This window comes from Alexandromys fortis, unplaced genomic scaffold (genome assembly GCF_014885135.2).
Source record: "Alexandromys fortis isolate MF-2015 unplaced genomic scaffold, M_Fortis_MF-2015_v1.1 scaffold_197, whole genome shotgun sequence".
NCBI lineage: Eukaryota > Metazoa > Chordata > Mammalia > Rodentia > Cricetidae > Alexandromys > Alexandromys fortis.
This window is the reverse complement of record NW_026068072.1, coordinates 2,096,683-2,117,102: the sequence shown is the minus strand read 5'-3', so window position 1 is coordinate 2,117,102 and position 20,420 is coordinate 2,096,683. Positions and strand designations below refer to the sequence as shown.

The following is a 20,420-nucleotide window of genomic DNA, read 5'->3' as shown; positions in this document are numbered from 1 at the left end:
GAGAGAGAGAGAGAGAGAGAGAGAGAGAGAGAGAGAGAGAGAGAGTAGGTGAGTAAAAGAGACTCCATGTAGCCCCACGGGAGACAGACACTGGAGACAGAACTTTACCTAGTAAGTCACAGCCACGTGGCGATACACAGATTAATGGAGATGGGCTAGTTTAGGATGTAAGACCTAGCCAATAAGAAGCTAGAGCTAATAGGCCAAGCCGTGATTTAATTAATACAGTTTCTGTGTGATTATTTTAGGCCTGGGAAGCTGGAAACTAACAAGCGGTCTCCGCCAACAGATCCCTTCCTGAGTGTGGCCTTCTGTGGATACAAAGACGGGTCTTTTCTAGAAACCAAGGAGTTCTCAGCCTAGCCTGGTGACATTCTACTCTCTTGGCTTCGGTGTTTGGCATGTCTTGAGGGATTGGTCCTTCCCTAAAACCTCTCTATTCTCTTTGTGTCTGGAAACATCTCTCTGGCCAGTGGGGAGACTTAATTCCCAACTACCCAGTTCACCCCCAAAAGAGTGGCTCTACCTCAGCAGTGGGCATAACACTCCCACCAGGGTGTCCCTCACTTACTCGCGTGGCTCCCAGGAAGCCTGCATTCTCTAACTCCCATAAGGCTAAGACAGAGTTCAATGGACCTTCCAGAAACTTCTGCACTAACTCTACAGGCCCCTCCAATTCCAAACTTCACCCAATGTCTTGGGAAAAGCAAATGTCTGTCTGGGAGCCCCAACCCCACAAGGTTCCCACACCAGTTCTCCAAGATGGCCAGGAAACCTCGGGTTTTAAGTTCTTTTTCAAATCCTCCAGCCTCGGCTCTTATGGTCACAACCAACACCTATAGATGGCCAAAAGCAGGTGCCGCTTACGACCTTCGAATGACTCTGGAGTCTCATCTGCTCTCTTCCTCCCTCGTGCTCCAGAGCCTCTAGAGTAGCGGTTCCCAATCATCCCAGCACTGCATCCCTTAAATGCAGTTTCTCATGCGATGGTGACCCCAACCATAAAGTTGTTTTCATTGTTACTTCATAACTGTAAGTTTGTCACAGTTATAAACCGTGATGTAAATATATGATATATAGAATGTCTGATATGTGACCCCTGTGAAAGGATCATTGGACCCCTGAGACTCTGCTCTCAGTCTTGAGTCCCAGCCCTCTTAAGACAGGGCACAGGCAGAGACAGGGGAACAGGCAGAGGCTGTGAGTTCAAGGCTAGGAGCCTGAACTGTACACCAGCCCTGGCTTTGGGCATGGTCAGCGCTGCTAACTCATCTGCCACCACCAAGTTATTTAACGGACTTCTGAATTCCACAAGGTGTTTGTGATCTCTAAGACTGTTCCAAGGCTGAGCTGAAAATACTTTGGAAGGGAATTGCACAAGAGGTCTGAGCCTTACCTCTTCATAAAACTTCACCTGGGGCACGGCTTCGTCGATTTCATTCAAACAGAAGTCTTTAAATAGCAGAAAGCCTAAAGGGAAAGACGAAAAAAATGTCAACTGGGGAGACGAGGAAATTTTAGCCCACAGGGCTTCTTTGAAATAATGTGTCTGTCACTCAGCATCTCCCTCCCCTACTTCAGGGGGAAAATGGGGAACTGAAGAGGGTGAATCCCCAGAGGAATGGCTGGCTTGGTATTTTTTCTCTCTGCTTACAGCCCCTCCCATTGTCACCAACCCCTGAGACCGCAGGTCACTATAGTGAGCTAACAGTCCCAGGGGACAGAGACGCAGAGGATAGAGTTCACGTGACCACCACAGCATTCTTGTGGAAACAGGACGCCTGGGGCTGGTGGAGCTTCTGGGCCCTTCTGGGCCCTTCCTCACATCCTAGCAAACACATGGTATGCAAGCTACTCATTGACAAGGAATTCTTTCTGAGGACACCAGGACCACCTTAAAGCCAGCCTAGAACACCCCAACTCCCTGCCCCACACACAAATAATTCTGAGACCCTTTATTCCTTCCAGTCGCTCCAAGAGCCACCTTTGCTCTGAGGTATGCCCAGGATGAGACACAACACTAGAGTCTGTATGGGGGTTACATGTCCCTGTCTGTACAAGATTGCTCAAAGGTGAGTGTGCAGGTAAGTGTGTGCATGCATGCAGGCTAGATGTCAGTATCAGGTTCTCCTGGTAAGCTCTGGAATCTACCTGTCTCTGCACACCCAGGGCTGGAGGGAGAGGCGAGCACAGACACACCTGGGTTTTCAGATGGGCGCTGGGCATCCAAACTGAGACCCTCAAGCTTGCAAAGCCAGCTTATCTCACAGAACTGCGCTGAGCACTTCCCAGCCCAGGAGCGTGCATCCCTTTCCACAGCTTCCCCCACAGGCCCCAGGCCTCCAGCTACTTCTCTGAGTCTCAAGCCTCCTGTCCTTCACAACCAGGATAGATAGCAGAAGCCTCACAGTCGAGCCTGAATAAGCCAAGTACATTGAGGGTGGAGACGCAAGAATCAAAAACTCCAGAAGGTTGGGGGCCATGAAGATGGCTCAGCCAGTATCTGCCTGCCAAGCCAGGAGAGGCCATTAGATCCCCTGGAGCTGGGTGTGAGCTGAATAGGACCTAGGTGGAAGCTGTCAGGGGTTAGCTCTGGCATCTAAACATCCTTGGCCTCTGGAAGGGCAGTGAGCACTCCTAACCAACCAGGTCATCTCTCCATGCCCTGAACAAAACTCTCGTAAATCAGGGTTTTTTTTTTTGTTTTTTTTTTTTTTGTTTTTTTTTTTTGTTGTTGTTGTTGTTTTAATGGAAACACCTTAATAAAGAGTGGGCAAATGTCTGGGCATGAAGGTTGAACACTTTGGGTATAGACACATAGGAAGGTCTCCTCCATGTGCCTGCCATTGTCTCAATGTAAACTATGTACTCGGAGACTCCCCTTCCCAACCGCTAGGATAGCCAGGTTACCAAGACCATGCTCGGTATAGAGCTCCCACATTGCTGGGGAGGGCTGGTAATGCCACTGCTCCTATCTCTGAATCCATAGGCAGATTAAATTTTATTTTTAAAAATACAATATAGAGGCAAGAGGTGTCAATCTTGCACCCAGAAGGCTGAGGAAGGAGGACTGCTAGAAGTCTAGACCAGCCTGAGCTATATAGTGAATTCTAGACTAGTCAGGGCTACAGGGTGAGACCATGTCTTAGAAATAAAATAAACAACAACAAAACAGTGGCAGGGGTAAATAAAAAAATAATTTATGATTATATAATTTCCTGGAGGAGGCATTTTATTATGCTGGAGAGATAACCAAAGCCTTGGCTTTGATAATTAAAATTTTTATATGGCCAATAATAGAAACAAACTCTATCAGTATGGCTTTCAAATATGCATCCCTTATGTAATTAGCAGTTTCCTAACCAATTGAGATGGTTGAGTTTGGCACCAAAGAAAAAATAAACTTTGAGTACATTACATCCTTGAGCAAACACAAAAGGATAGAATTGCTAACATAAGCTAACTGGAGTGCCTTTCTAAGCTCCATGGCCATTACCCTGACACCGAGTGAGGAGAGGAGTCACGTGGCCAGCCAAGACCCCGTGCTCCGAGAGTTCTCTGAAAGGCCTTCAGGAGGCCGTCTCTCCACACTTCAGGAACCATTGAGCGAGCACACACCCTGGTGCTCTGCTCTGCCACCTCATCAAGTGCCTTCAAACAAATGTCTTCATGCCAGCCTCATGACTGCATCACGGGAACTATCGGGGAATACCGCACATGTGTCATGCCTGCTTCATCCAGGTGAGTGAGGTCACAAAACTCACACCGTCTTCCTCTAGCACTTCTGCACAGTTCAACTTAAAAAAAAAAAAAGCCTTTGGCCCAGTGAGATGGCTCAGTGAGCAAAGGAGCTTCCCACCAAGCTGACAAGCTGAGTTTGATCCCCAGGACCCATGTGGCAGAAGGAGGGAAGCGGCTCACACAAGTGACCTTTGACCTCCACAGGCGCACCTTCACACCCACACAAATAAATTATGCAATTTTAAAAAGGAAAGGGTCTTGGATCAGTCCCCAGAGGGTCTTCACCACTAAGGTTCTTTTTTTTTTTTTTTTAAGTATGAGAAAGTGAGCTGAACATAGTGGGATGCATGGTTGGACATCGGTTTAAGTAGGAATATGGTGTGAAGACCAGAGGACGGTGAAACAGACGCAAGTTGGCAGCAGGAGACACTGCAAGCTTGCAGCACCCAGACAGGAGATGCCAGAAACTCAATGGCCCAAGAATAAAAATAAAATTATCCAAAGGGCAGACAGTGAACACTCACCATAATCATGTTGTGCAGAATAACAAACGGCCCTGGTAATAAAATCATCTGTATTGCATTTTCTTACAATGTTTCAAAGGTTAAGGATGCCAAGAAGCTCCAGATTCAACATGAGAAATGTACAACCTAAAATACTGCCTTGAAAGAGCAGTGTCTGTCTAGAAACTGGGCTATAATGCAATAAAAGACTTCACTGTTGTGCAATGAGATCAACTAATGCAATAGATTCATGTCAAGCTTTGGTGCACAGCACCATGAGAAATTACACGGCCGTGCAGCTCATCAGCACCAACCAGTGCATCATTCGGGTACAGCCTAGCCAGACATGTGTACGACTCCTCAGTTAAAAGTTACAAAGCACCAACGCACACAGCCGAGAAAACATAAGTAAGCAGAGAGTAACGCCATGCTTGTGGATAAATGGACCCTAAGAAGACTGTGACTCCAGATGATGACTGTCATGGGAGAACGAAGGAGAAAGGCTTTGCAACCTTTGAGGTTAGCCAAGGTCACTAACAGCCTACCCATCTGTAGTAGTAAAACAGCAAAGTGCACTTCAGTATGCATTACCGCTTCTGTTAGGAGCTGCAAAAGAAGCCTGAGTATTTGGAGAAACATGCCTGCAAGCCATGTGTCCGCGAAAAGCCTTGCACGTAGACCCTTGGAAGAACTCTGACAATTCCACTTCCATACAAAAATATGTGAGTAAGAAGACTTAGCATTTCCACCCCAAAACACATAATACTGGAGCGTGGAGCCATCTCCTGCATCGTCAGCCATGGAAACAAGGGGTCAGAATCTTGTCCCGCATAGGGGATAATAAAGGGAACCTTAAACAGTAAATGGAAACACAAATTAATAGGAGAATAAATAAGGCACACATCCAGCCATCAGATACGGCACTGCACGCCCAGCTGCTGCGGGCCGATCTGACTAGTCCATGCTGTCAGTCCTCAGTGGGCCTCTCGATTCACCTTGGTTCCAACAGGAGCCAATGAATATAAAATAAACACATGGCTAACTGCCTCCCTGACGCACTTCCACGCCTTTTAAGCTTAAAAGTTTTAGTCACATTTTATTTATTTATTTATTTGTTTGTTTATTTATTTATTTATCTATTTCCATGTGTATATAGTGTGTGTGTCCACGGCAAGCATCTGGAGGTCACAGGAGTCAGTTGGGTCGGTTCCTTCCTTCAAGCAGGTGAATGCTGAGGCTAGAACTTGGGTTATCAGGCTTGGTGGTACGTACCTTTACCTACTGAGCACCTTACTGCCCTCCTTGGTAAACTTTTTGTTGTTCTTTTATCTTTGTTTAGCTTTTTGAGACAGGGTTTCTTTGTATAGGCTTGGCTATCCTTGAACTCTCTCTGTAGACCAGGCTGGCCTCAGACTCAGAGATCCACCTCCCTCTGCCTCCTGAGTGCTGGGATTAAAGGCGCAGGACGCCATAATTGTTCATGGTAGGGGGGCTTGTGTTTTTTTTTTTTTTTTTTTGTTTTTTTGCATGTGGACTTAAACCTTCACAGAAAAAAAAAAAAAACCATATTGAGTGTACTGCCACTGAAAGCAAGAGCAGCCATGTCACCTGAGTTGAAATCCAGGCTCTGTCTGTTCCCAGGAAGCCCACACGCCCTAGGAGGAGCTACAGGATCCTTTCTTTTCTCACAAAGTGCCATGAGTCCTGGGAACAGAGGGCAAATGACTATCTAGATATGAGGCCAAAGGAAAACCCATGGAACAGCCTTGTCTGGAAAACAAAACAAAAGTGGAATGGGAGGAAACTTCTAGAACACTGGGGAGGGAAAAAAATTGCACCCACCCCTTCCAATAGCTGTATTCCTTTCGGCTGTATAAAATGATCTTGTCACAACTGGCAGAATGTGCAGTGAAAGTCTCCAGTCCTAGAGCAGGGCGGTCTCCTCCAGGCCACAATCCTTCACCAGTCTCAGCCCATGCTCCTTGTCTTAGGGTCTCTGTTGTTGTGAGAAACAACTAAACCAAAACAACTCGGGGATGAAAGAGTTAATTCAGCTTACAGCCCCACAGAGCAATGACACTGGAGAAAGTCAGGACAGGAACTCAGACAGGGCAAGAACCTGGAGGCAAGAGCTGCAGGGGCCAGGGAGGGGTGTGTTTACTGGCTTGCCCCCGGGGCTTGCTCAGCCTGCTTTCCTGTAGAACCCAGGACCACCAGATCAAAGATGGCACCACCTACCATGGGTTGGGCCCCCCATCGATCACTAATCAAGAAAATGCCCCACAGGCTTGCCTACAGACAATCTGATGGAAAAGTTTTCTCAATTGATGTTCCTTCCTTCTTTCCAAATGACTCTAGTTTGTGTCTAGTGGACAAAAGACTAACCATGGCATCCTTCTACAGCACAAACCCTGACAATTAAGCCGATTTCAAATGATTTACAAAAAAATGGAGATAGTCTAATAAACCACTGGACAAATATTACCCAAAGAACTATGTAGAGCCACCCACTCACACTGGCTCTGTGGGTGTGAGGCAGGAGGGTGTCACAGACCACATGGACCCAGCATGTCCAGACTGGGCACACACAGACGTGAGCCTGGTCCACCTTGTCTGAAGGTCAAGGGAGCTTGAGTTTATTTTGCTCTCTCAAAGCTGTTAACAACAGAGGTGGCTACAAACAAGAAGAGAGACTGGCCTAGGGTGTTGTCAATTAGTATTTTGAGTGTTGAGTAGATCTGCTCCACCTGGACCAAAGGTCAGAGAATTCAAATCTATTCCTTGTGTCATGCTAATGAGTCTGTCGCCCCCCCCCCCCACTTTTGGAGTGAAGTATATAAGCTACACGTGTGGACGAATAATGGCGGTGGATTCAGTATTCACTGAATGTCCCTCCCGACGCTGATGCTGTTCTGTTCCTGCCTCTTATTTCTCTTCTATCTCTGTTCCTTTTGCCTAATAATTCTTATCCTCATGCCCCTACTCTGGAATATAGGAGTTTTGTTGAAGCTGGTTTTCAGCTTCACCAGACCCAACAAGACAAAGCCAAGAGCAGCCAATGGACAAGGTGCATCCACCCGGTGTTCCGTGCTGACTGAGTCCACGGGAACATCTTCCCAGGGGTACGAGATTCCAAACAAGTTCCCTGAAAGCAAAAGAGGATCTAGTACGCCACATATGTGTCATGGGGAACCCTCCAAGCTGTAACCCACTGACTCAGAATGCCGACAGCTGCCTGGAACACGGGGACAGACAGGCCTGTTAAGGGAGAGGCTCCCTTAACCACACAAGCAAGCATCCTGCGCCCTAGGAAGCTGCAGTACCTCTAACCTCCAGTGTCTTTTCCTACCAGCCCTTCCCCCAGCACCTTCCCAGTGCTTTCCAATGTCCCTAGATGCTGCTGCAGACATTAGAAAACACACATGGCCCCACAGTGACACCTGTTTTGCCTCACGAAAGGCAGTCTCCACATCCTATCTTCCTGGCTGGCTGGGGTCCAGCAGATAGGCTCCGCCCACCATATCTGCATACTGTATTTACTACTGTATCCACCATTCACCTGACCTCCACACACTAAGACTCTCACGCTCTTCTCTCACTTGCCAGTCCCCCACAGGACATTCCTTGGCCATCTGCCCTCCAACTTCAGGTGGCTGGCACTTGCTGTGCCTTTAGGACTTAAAGCAAGCCTTACACAAAGCAGTAGCCCCTGAGTGACCCACTCAGAGATCCAGGGAGCCGTCCATTTCCTCTTATCCCCCTGCATTAGGTTCTTAACTTTCCCAAGACATCACTAAGGAGACAAGTCTCCAGGCACGCACATCCATGAGAGGTTATCTTGAGTTAACAGAGAAGACCTGTCCACTGTGGGCGGCACCATTCCCTAGCTGGGGTCCTGGACTGTATGAGTGGAGAATCAACCTGCATTCATCACTCCCTGCTTCCTGCTTGAGGATGTAATGTGATCAGCTTCAGGCTCCCCCTGCCCTGACTTCCCCGCCATAACGGGCTGTGCCTTGAACTGTGAGCCAGAGTAAACCCTTCCTCCTTATCTTAGGGTTTCTATTGCTGTGAAGAGACACCATGGCCACGGCAGCTCTTATAAAGAAGAACGTTTAATTGGGGCTGGCATACAGTTTCAGAGCCTTAGTTCATCATCATCATCATCATCATCATGGTTTGCAGTAGACATGGTGCTGGAGAAGGGGTGAGAGTTCTACATCCTGATCCTCAGGCAGCAGGAAGTAAACTAAGACAGGCATAGCTTGAGCAAATGTCTCAAAGCCCGCCCCCACAGTGACACATTTCCTCCAAAAATACCACACCTACTCCAACAAAGCCACACCTCCTGATAGTGCCACTCCCGGTGAGCTTATGGGGGCCAATCCGATTCAAACTACCACACTCCCTGAGTGCTTTGGTTAGGGTGTTTTATCCCAGCCACAGAGAAAGGAACAATGACACAAGCCGCCTTCAAACTCATGTCTTTCTGATTCCATCCCCCATGTGCAGAGACTGGGCATACACTCCCACTCGGGATTGGAAGTCTTCATGAAGATCTACATGCCTGCCCCTCACTGCAGACTGGCAGTTTGTGCCATAGGGCGCCATGACTGAAGTGACTGTGGTATGAGCCCTGGCCCAGTGTGAGCAATGTATCTCTCGGCTCCTTCCCCACTTCCTGGAGCAGAGGGTGTTTCCTTGTGCTATGACTGACAGCTAGGACCATGTTCAGGGAGTGGTCCCACCTCACTGGGTAAAGTAGCTTTCTCATGACTGTTTCCCTATCACCAGGTCAGACTTGTGTGAAGACGGGGGTTCACCCTTCTTTTCCTCTGTGTCCCCTGCCTAGGGCTGACGGGAATCAGCACTGCGAGAACATTAGCATGGTGGGAAGCCATGGAGGGTTATAGAGGAAGGGAAGTGTGGAGAAGTACATGGGCTGCAGGAAGAATTTCAAAGGCCCCGATGCAGGCACTTTCAACAAAGACGACACCGCAACTTCAGCTCAGGAAGGGCAAGTCCCCGAGGGACAGGATGGTGACAGGGATGATCTGCGACAGCACAGGGTCTCAAAGGTGCTGTTAAAGCTACTTTTTCCAACGGCCCAGGGACCCATTTGCAAGAAACCCACATTCGATATGTATCAGCTGGACAGCATGGTGTTTGCTGGAAGCTTCCAACTGCCAAAAGGCCTGTGGGGAATCATTTTAATAAAGTGGGCAATTGTTTTATAAGACATGAAAATCCAGCTTGCAAGTCCAGAGCTGAGGAGATTTGAGCCAAGTCACTTCCTGAACACTCAGCCCTGAGCTAAGCTGAAATTCCACATTGGGAATTCAGATCCTTCACCAGTAGTCCCAAGGAACAGCACACACACACACACACACACACACCAAGCAAACAAAACTCACATTCTCCACATATGTGCCAATGAATGCTTTAGAAAACAAGGGTTTCAGGCACCTTAACAAAGTGATTGGCATTGTCCCTCTGATTTGGAAAAACACCAGGTAACCCAAATCCTGAGATGCCCAAGGAATCTGGTAGAATCTGGACCCATGCACTCACACAGTTCCCATCTTCCCACTTTAAGAAATATATTGTGATTGGAGGGAGCGGCACACACCTTTAATCTCAGCACTTGGGAGGTAGAGGCAGGCAGATGGATCTCTGTGAGTTAGAGGCCAACCTGGTCTATACAAGTTCCAGGATAGCCTCCAAAGCTACAGAGAAACCCTGTCTTGAGAAGCAAAGCAGAGAAAAGAAAAGAAAAGAAAAGGAAAGGAAAGGAAAGGAAAGGAAAGGAAAGGAAAGGAAAGGAAAGGAAAGGAAAGGAAAGGAAAGGAAAGGAAAGGAAAGGAAAGGAAAGGAAAGGAAAGGAAAGGAAAGGAAAGGAAAGGAAAGGAATAGAGTGTGATGTTCCTTTTCAGCATGAGATGTACTTAGAGCTCTTCAGAATGACCGATAAGCAGGAGTACTGAGACCCTGCTGCCCCTTACCTCAGATCCCCAAAAGCCAAGCATTAGATAGAGGCAGTTGGTTGCCCAGACAGAGAAAGAGGGCAGACTCAAGCCCAAAATTATTTATTAGATAAAGCTTTGCATCCTAGGCCACTAGGATAAAATTTGGGTAACAGTCAAGTCCAGCAGATGGGAGAGAGAGCAAGATTTCCTTGAGACCAGTCGGGGGCAGGGAATACTTTAAAAACCACCATCTTCTGCAGAATAAGCATGCCCTCCCTTTGTGCCTTTTTTCTATGCGACATCCTGCAGAACGGTGTGGTGAAGACGGCCTTGCTGTCCATCTCCTGAATTTATTTTATACAGTGAGGCTCTTTCTGTCCACACTTTTCCCCTCCTCCCATCCTCTTCCCACCATCATGCTATTCTCCTATCATTCCATGCTCCCATCCCCCCATCTTCTCACCAACATCCCATCCTCCCACCATCATCCCATCCTCCCACCATCATCCCATCCTCCCATCCTCCCACCATCATCCCATCCTCCCATCCTCCCATCCTCCCACCATCATCCCATCCTCCCATCCTCCCACCATCATCCCATCATCCCATCCTCCCATCCTCCCATCATCATCCCATCCTCCCATCCTCCCACCATCATCCCATCCTCCCGCCATTGTCCCTTCCTCCCTACCCCTCATCATTCCTGATGTGAAACACTGTGAAACTGGCAGTTCTGCTGTAGTGCTCAGAGAACGTGGACCAGGGAAAGCACAACGTTCAGCACAGATGTGATTTGTTTGGGAATATTCTCCACCTGCAGCTTCTTGAGTCCACAAGTGTAGAAGCTGCTGTTGTGGACACAGCAATGAGGGCGGGAGCCTAGTGCCCCTGGGGATGGCAGTGGGGACATTTCTCAGGAGGCAGGAGAAGGAAGGGGAAGAGTAAGAGGGAGCAGAGGCCAGCAGTGAAATCAAGGAGAACAAACTGACTGAGGCTGTTTTGCTGGCCTGCGTTCCTGAGTCTAGCAGATCTCTGCCCCGGTTAGAGTCACGGCGTGAGCCTGGTGTGATGTGGTGTGTCTGGTCAGTTAGGAAGGGATAAAAGTAAGAATAGGACCACCAGTTAGGAAAACGTCCGGAAATATCCTGGAGAGGGGATAATGCTGTGGGCAACAGTAGTAGCGTGGAGAAGGGGCAGTGACAGGCAAGGACAGATGTATCAGTCATCTGCCTGAGTGTCTAGAGAACAGTGCAGTCATCGATGCCCAGAGGAAGTAGAACAAGAAGCCAGAGGTATGTGTGGGAGGGTCTTCTATCTATCTGTTGCTTTCATTGGTTAATTAATAAAGAAAACTGCTTGGCCTGATAAGTCTGAACATAGGTAGGTGGAGTAGACAGAACAGAATGCTGGGAAGAAGGGAAGTGAGGCAGAAAGCCATGGAGCCGGCCGCCAGGTCAGACATGCTGAATCTTTCCCGGTAAGCCACTACCTCATGGTGCTACACAGATTATTAGAAATGGGTTAATCAAGATGTGAGAGTTAGCCAAGAAGAGGCTGGATATAATGGGCCAGGCAGTATTTAAAAGAATACAGTTTGTGTGTTGTTATTTCGGGTGTAAAGCTAGCGGTGAGGGAGCCGGGCGGGACGAAAAGCAGGCCTGTCCGCAGCTCCTTCTACAGGTATGAATGCATGTGTGCCCATGCACGTGTGTGTGTGCACTATGCTGAGTACATGTACATGCATTATACACACAGCCACTCCTGAGTTCTGTGCACAGTCTCTGCATGGAAGTATGTTGTGCTGTGTGCATGTGTGCACACTTTCCTGCACACGTATATGGATTACAAGTACTGAGTGCATGTTTGGCTGCCCTGTGTGTTCTGATGGCTGGGTGTGCATGTGGGGGTTGAGCACTCTTCCAAATGAGCCCCCACCTCGGCCCCTACAGATGCACGTGTTCTTTCCTAGTCTGCCCATGCATGGAGAAAGGAAATGATAGCGGAAGTTAACTCAGCAGCAGCAGCAGGGGCAGTATTACATAAGTAGCATGGCTCCTTAGGGAGTGAACCACAAGTACAGCCAACAGTGCAAGCAGAGGACAACGAAGCTATTGGTCTGAGCCTGGATGGACAATGTTGCTCATGGGAGGGGGAAATCTACCTTTAGGAAAAAATGCAAATAGCTTTACCAGCCTGTGAATCATGGGTCAAAGGTCAGGAGTCAGGGGTTCAAACACAGGGTAGCAGATATGTAACACACTAAAATGGACCTTTCCTGAATCTTCCTTTGAGCGGTGATGACTATGGTTGCTTCTAGAATTTGAGTAATGGCTTAACAGGAAGACAAACAAATTTCCTTGGGACACAGATGTGGCCCTTCCATCAGTGTTCACCTCAGACCTCTCATTTGTCCCCAGTTCCCAGGGTGCAGAGGTTGTGGGGAGGGCAGGTCCTTTATCTGACCCAAGCTGACAGAGTGGCTGCAAGTATCTGACAATGTCTGCTTCCTCTCCCCGGTGTCTCCCTCTGCATGGCTTTGTTATCCGAGGCAGAAACTGGAATCTGTGACTCTGGCTGACCCAGGTTCCCCAGAGCTCGCCTGCCTGCTACCTTTTAGCCCTTTCTACTGAAAATTCAGTTAGCAGAACTTAGCTGAGCGCTCATTCCCACTCTCAGGAAGACCAAAGGGCTCCTTAACTCCCTCCCCTCTCCCCCCTGCAGTGGATGACGCACAAGGCCAGCACCATTGAACCATTGATGCTGAGTCAAAGGGGCACCCTTGTCTTTCCTCTCCTGTGGTAAAAGGTGACTCTGAGCTAGAGGACACTGCACTGATGGAATGGGGAGGGGACCTGGGATGTCTGTCAGGAAAGGGTCCGTCCAGGGAGAATGGGGGTGCAGCATGGTCACAGGTACTGGTCCCACTCTAGGGCCACAAGCAGACTGCTCAGCTGTCACCAGGCAGAGGCCACCCAGCTATCAAGTGTCTGCACATCTATTTTGCTTTAAGGCACAAAACTTCAAAAACAATCATTTTATGAGCCATAAAACAGATTGGTAGCTTTGCTCATTAAGGTTGACAACAATGAGTCCTAAAGTGTTTTGTTTGTTTGTAGACAGGGTCTTGTGTAGCCCAAGCTAGCCTCAAACTCATTAGTGGTCAAAGATATCCTTGAACTTCTGTGCCTATCACCCCCAAGTGCTGTGATTACAGGGGTGCAATACCAACCCAGTTTGTGCAGAGCTGCGAATTGAACCCAGGGCTTCATCTACTAGAGGCAAGCATTCTACCCACCAAACCACATCACCAGACCCTAGAATGTCTTATTGGTATGAGCTATAGTGTTTCGTGTTAGTTCCGGAGTTTCTGTGTAGAATAAGACCACACACTTTGTAGAACAAGACCTAGGATGAATCAAGTTCATCTCCATCTACAGGAAAAGGACTAAAAAAACGTTCCCTCTTTCAAACGGCTATGATAACATGGCGGCCTCTGTTATGTCCACATGCTTTTATTTTCCCATCAGCAAATACACTTCTCTTGTTCTCAAAGCTTGTGGGAACCCTATTTTTATACCTGGGCCACAAAATCAAATGCAATTTATGAATTCTTTGTAGATGAATGTTATTTTAAATCATGCTAAAAAAAACAATTGAGAGAAACATTAAGAAATAAGAATTAAAATGAAAAATAATAAAGACACAAGATTATAAAGAAGTAAAACTAATTATTCAGACAGGTTGTAGACTAGCCTAAGGAATTCACATATACACACCTATATGCATACACACTTACATGCACACAAATACCATAATTGTACCATAAACACACACGCACACACAAAACCACACTTGAACCACAGTCACACGCTCACATACATACACATAAGAGAACAAACACACATATACAGATACACACACATTGATGCATACATACAGAAGCACACAGGTCCACACATGCAATAGACACACACGAACCACAGATGCATGCACACACACACACACACATGAACACACAGATACACCCACACACAGAGACACATACATTCAGGTGCACACACAGACAAGCACCCACCTAACTAGAACTGTTAACCTAGTTTGGACCCCAGGAGCTAGCTATAGAACACATTGTATTTCTGAATCTCTGCAATGAGCAATCAAAAGTGGAAGCAGCTCCAGCTCGACCCTGTGGAAGAGGTTTCCTTCCTTAGGAATAAACTCACTGAGAAGCGCAAGGCTGGAAAAGACAGCACTGCCCTGAGCAGTCAAAGCAGCTGGGGCTATTCGCAAAAATAGGGTCAACACAGGGGCTCCCAGCAGCACAGACTGAAGGCTCTCTTTCACAGGCCCAGAGGAAACAGCAAAGGGATTACTAAAAACCCTCACACAGACGTGTAAAGGGTCCAGAATGCTCCCCAAACAACCTTAAAACAAACAAAGGGAAAACGGTGGAGACTTTTCTTTCCCAGTTCTAAATCTTGCTCTAAAGCAGGGACATGAACAATGTCCTAAGCCGACTCGGGGGTAAACAGACGTCAGAAGCCGCACTAAGCCAATTCTACAGTCAATTTTCAGCAAAGATTATAAAAGACAATACAATGGGGAAAAGGAAATGTCACGCTTAAGAAAGGGAAAGGGGCAGGTGAGATGGCTCAGCTGATAAAATGGGATTGCTGCCAAGCCCAACAGCCTGAGGTCAATCTCTAGAACCCACATGAGAGAAGGAGAGAACCAACTCCCGAACAAAAGTTGCCCTTTGACCTCTCATACAAGTCTTGGCATGCATACGTGCACCCCACACACAAATAAATAAATGTAAAAAAAAAAAGTATACAAATAAAACAACCCCACTAATTTAGATCCTATTGTAGATTTAAAAACTTAACCCAGGTAAGCTAAATACGAAACATCAGAGAAAAACCCAAAACATTTAGAAGAAAGTTGTTACAAACCATTGAGCAAAACGTTTTAGCTATGACTCCGAGCTGTGGCCAGAGAGCAAGCGTACAGACTGGACTGCGTTAATAGTGAAACCTCGAGGCTCCACATGCTGCCAGCGAAACAGGAAAGGAGGTCTTGCCTACAGGAGCACATGATCATGACAATGACAAAGGTAGCCTGATTTAAATAGACATTTCTCCAAAGACCATCTAGAAACGGCCAATTATTCAACACTGTTAACTGTGAGGGAAGGAGAAATAGAACCCACAACCAGATGGCTGCAACCAAATGAATGGGGGGGCGCGCAGCCAGGCACTTTGGACTCCCCATCAGGCGTGTGCAACAGTCCAGCCAGTTTAGAAGGAAGTCTCTCCTTAAAAGCTTAACGTGATTTTACCATACAACCCAGCAACTCTACTCTGGGGTGTATATCTAAGGAAAATGAATGGCTGTACAGGTATACACACACATACACACACACACACACAGACGGGGGTGAGAGGGAGGGGGAGGGAGGGAGAGAGATGGGGGGGTTGTAAATATTCACGGATCACAGCTACTTTGCTCAGAATGGACAAAAAAGTAGAGAGAATCCAACGGTCTTCTACCTCCTGCATGGATAAACAAAGTGTGGCGTGTCCACACACACCCCGAAACGGGATGAAGTGCTAGCATCGCAGCAGCAGATAAATAAACGCAAGCCTCGTTGTCAGGGAAAGTGGCCAGACACGGAGATCACAGGCTCCATGCAGAGCAAGCCTCCCTCTCTGAGAAACAGCCAGCAAGTCTAAAGCTCAGACACAAAGAGCAAGCCTGGTGCTTCATGAGGCGTTCTCAACAAGAAGAGGAGTGGCTCCAGTAGGAGGAGTATCTCTGAGGCACAGGAGTGTCCATCTGGTGTGGACAGGCAGAAACACCTTGAGTAATGTCTCCCTCTGAGAGAGGCAGCTCTGGGAACCTGCTGGGGAGGGACCGAACCTCTCCTCACTTTTCCCTGCAGGTTGTGGTGTTACACTCCACAAACACCCACCAATGACCTTAAAGCTTAAACCATCTGTTTTCAAATAACGCATTACAGGGGAAAATACACAGGAGTGGAGCGAATCACTAACCACGTGACACTAATCAGTCCCCCTCTTCAGCTCTACATGGTACACAGCACCAAGGGCTCTACGCAGAGGTCACTGTGACATCACCAGCTCTCACTGCTGCCATGACAGTACCCGATGAAGAAGCAGAACTCACCGATTTTCTGATTGAAAATCTTGTCAAAGGTTATTTCGTTTCTTTCTGCAAGATACCTCTGCATCACGCTCCGGATACTGCAAGATAAGAGTGGCTGTTAGGGCATGGGTGCACAGTGCCCTGCAGACGCTCCAGTGTTTGAGGAAGCTGGGGACACTCTAGAGATGGGACCTCGCTGGAGGAAGCAGATGCTGGGAGCATCACGTACTGCCTGATCTCAGGGTTTTTCTTTGTTTGTTTGTTTGTTGACCTAGATGTGAGCAAGCAGCCTCAGACTCTTAACAACCACAGCTACACCTTTCCTGCCACCATGCCTGCCGACCACGACAGACTGAACCCTTGTCTTAGTCAGAGTTCCTATTGCTATGATGAACACCATGACCAAAAGCAAGTTGGAAAGGAAAGAATTTATTTGGCTTATGCTTCCACATCGTAGTGGTGATGGTTTGAGTAAGAACAGACCCTACAGACTCAGATTTGAATGAGTAGGGGTTGGTATTGTAAGGTGTGGCCTTGTTCGAGGAAGTGTGCAACTGGGAGTGGCCTTTGAGGTTTCAGAAGCTCCAAGCCAGGCCTAGTCTGTCTCTCTCCTCCCATCTCTTTCTGCTGCCTATGGATCCAGTTGTGGAATTCTCTGTACCTTCTCCGGCATTATGTCTGCCTGTATACCACCATGCTTCCTGTCACGACCATAATGAACGAAACCTCTGAATCTGTAAGCCAGCCCAAATTAAATGTTTTTCTTTATAAATGTTACTGTGCTCACTGTGTCTCTTCACAGCACTAGAACTGTAACTAAGACAGTAGCCCATCACTGAAGGAAGTCAAGACAGGAACTCAAACAGGGCAGGAACCTGGAGACAAGAGCTGACGCAGAGGCCATGCTGGTTACTGGCTTGGTCCTCTTGGCTTGCTCAACCTGTTTTTTATAGAACCCAGGACCACCAGCCCAGGGATGCCCCACATACAATGGGCTGGGCCCTCCTCCATCAACCACTCAGTAAGAAAATGTCCTACAGCTGAATCTTATGGAGGCCTTTCCTCAGCGGAGTTTCCCCACCTAGCTTGTGTCAAGTTGACACGAAACTAGCCAGCACAACCCTCAAACTATAAATCAACATAAACCCTTCCCCTTCCTTGCTGTACATTTAGTCACAGAGACCCAAAAGAAGAGAATTGCTGCTGGGGATGGAGATTATGGCTCTGACCACCTGACCATGTGGCTCTCGGGCTGATGAACCACTTTGCAGAGGAATTTGGAAGAGTTTGTACCTAAGAACTGAAGAGCCCTTAAATGCTATTTGCAGACCTTAATGGGTCATTCCAGAAGATGTTCAGAAGGCCAGAATGCCCAAACCATGCAAATGGTGGAGGCCACGCCTAGCAGGTCCACGGGGATAAGAGCTGCCTTGGGGGCCAGACTACAATCATTTGCATTACATTCTGGCAGAGTGTGGCTGTCTTCTTCCTGTGTCCCCCAATCTTGAGTGAGGCTGAGCTACAATGGGACGAGGAGAAGAGACCCCTCAGGGTAGCATGGCGTTCAGGCCGGGATGTGGCTGGGACAGAGAGCAGAGAGATGAATGTGTGAAAGGTGGGCAGCTTTTCAAGGAACAGAGTGAGCAGCAAAGCTGCGGTTAAGTCGCTCAGAGGATGTTGACAAGTCAAGGCCTCGTAACTGTGATTAATGAAAGAGCCCCGGACTCAGAGCTGGAACAGTAGGAAGAATCGCAGGGTGTTGCGATACAAGGGGTGTGGTCGAGCAAAGAGCACCCCCCCCCAGGCATCTAAGAAGAATGCTTTCTCATTTTCAGCCACAGAGGGCAGCTGTGGTCCACAGGGGTGGTGTGGGGTGAGAAAGGGTGGGAATGGGATGGGGTGGGCTAGGGAGGAGTAGGGGTGGCAGGCCACATCTCAGCTGGAACAGAATGTGTGGCTATCCACATGGTGTTGGTTTCGCAAGAATAAACATGCAATGCCTGCACCCAGGTTCCAGAACCCTGAACCCTGGTCATGGGTAGCAGGGAACTTTTGAGCAGGTAAAGTCTAGGATGCAATGGGGAACCCAGGATATTGAGAGGACCCAGAAACAGAAGTCTGACAAAACACTCAGTAGAGCAAGCCCAAGAGCACGGTCACAGGTGCCACAGGCAACAGAGCTGAGGCTATGGATATCCAAAATGCTGGAGCCCATAAGATGCCACCAAGAGCCCCAATCCTGAACCTACCCTGCTGGTTGCTCCTGCTTTGCTTGGTCTCTCCTCTCTAGGCCTCGACTCACCCCAGCCCTTTGGAACGGGAATATCTACTCAACACACATATGCTGGAAGTAAGGAACATATTTTTAATGTTGCATGGGCTTATAGTTTAACAGTTTGTCTTCAGTCCAGGAAGAGACTTCGAACTTTTTGTTTTTTAAGATAGGGTCTTGGAACTCTCTGTGTACATCAAGATGGCCTTGAACTCAAAGAGGTCTACCTGCCTCTGCCTCCCAAGTGCTGGGGTTAAAGGTGTGAGCCGCCCAGTCCTGGCTGAGACTCTGGACTTTTGAAAACAGTGTGGGAACAAGAAGCCTTTTGAAATGAGACTGGACACAGCTGCATCACGAGATGGCCGCGAGCCTGCGGGGTCCCAGGAAGAAAGCTACGTTTAGGCGTAAAATGCCCCCCCCCCCCAGAATCCTATCTTTGAACTCTTGGTTGCAGCTGTAGTGCTGTTTGGGGACTGTGTGGGTCCTTTAGGAGGTGGGGCACAGTCGAAGGAAGTGTGGCACTAGAGTATGGGTCATGAGGTTCACAGTCAGAACCCACTTCCTGCCCCATCTCTACTTCCTGATCCGTCCAGATGTAAGCAAGCAGATTCGTGTTCCTGCAGTCACATCCAGAAGCCTCCTGCCGCCCTGCCGTCCCCACCATGACAGACTGCACCCTCAAACAGTAAGAGGAAGGAAGCCTTCCTCCTTCAGCTTGTTCTGCCAGGCATTCGGGCACGACAAGAGGAAGAGCAGTCGATACAGTGGCATAGTTTAAAGACCACATTAAAAGTGCAGCGTGAGTAACCCTGATCCACAGAAGAAGAGATGGTCACTGCCACTGAGGACATCAGCTGTATGAGAGATTCCTCCCACTGCTGTCCAGGACTAAAGGAACCGTCCAGGGACTGACAGCAGGCAAGACTCCAGCCACCACCCCCTCCCAGGACCCGGGTCAACTCTGTATGTGGAGAATCCATTTCAGAAGATGCCAAAACGCACCCTCAGTATCCCCTCTCTCTAAAGTATGTATGAGAATAGGAGCACGCACATACACACTTACATACCCCACAGCCTCATTCATGAACACATGTATTCTTCACAGCCCCAGGCATGCACACATACCCCACACACAGCCCCATGCATGCATACATACCCTATAAGTCTCATGCATGCACACACATATTCCTCACACAGCCCCATGCATACACATATATCCAACATGTAGCCTCATGCCTCCACACTCCCATGTATGCATATTCATGTTCCTCATACAGCTCCCATGCATGCACATATATCCCACACACAGTCCTATGCATGCATACATACCCCACAATTTCATGCATGCATACATACATGCATACCCCCCACAGATCCATACATTCACACACATACTCTCCACACAGTCCCACACAGGCACACACACCCCCAGATATGCACATAAATGCCACATATATATTCCATGTATAGCCCCAGGTATGCATACATAACCCAAACAGTTTCATGCATGCAGACATACCCCACACATGGCACCATGCATGTACATAATACTCCCCCATACAGTTTCATGCATGTACACATACTCTGCACACAGCCCCAGATATGCACACATACCAAATGCATACCCCCATACACTACCAGGCATGCTTCCTGAATTCCACAGAAATTCTGCTATCAATCTCTTCCTTAAACAAAAGCAAAAGACCCCTCCCAGGTACAGAATTAGTGTTTTGAGATAATTTTCATATGCCACCAATTTTTAAAGTGATTAAA

At 48.0% G+C, this 20,420-nt stretch overlaps 1 protein-coding gene across 4 annotated transcripts in view; it reads right to left on the bottom strand.

The window, feature by feature from the left end:
• Positions 1 to 20,420, bottom strand: part of Grk3 (G protein-coupled receptor kinase 3) — a 105,456-nt gene that overhangs the window by 56,293 nt on the left and 28,743 nt on the right. For 3 of the 4 annotated variants that reach the window (XM_050121145.1, XM_050121143.1, XM_050121144.1), the window contains exons 2-3: positions 16,397 to 16,473; positions 1,397 to 1,470 (exon numbers count right to left, since the gene is read on the bottom strand). In XM_050121145.1, coding sequence (XP_049977102.1) covers positions 1,397 to 1,470; positions 16,397 to 16,473 — 151 coding nt within the window. The remainder of the gene's footprint in view (positions 1 to 1,396; positions 1,471 to 16,396; positions 16,474 to 20,420) is intronic. The other variant, XM_050121146.1, reaches the window with a different exon arrangement.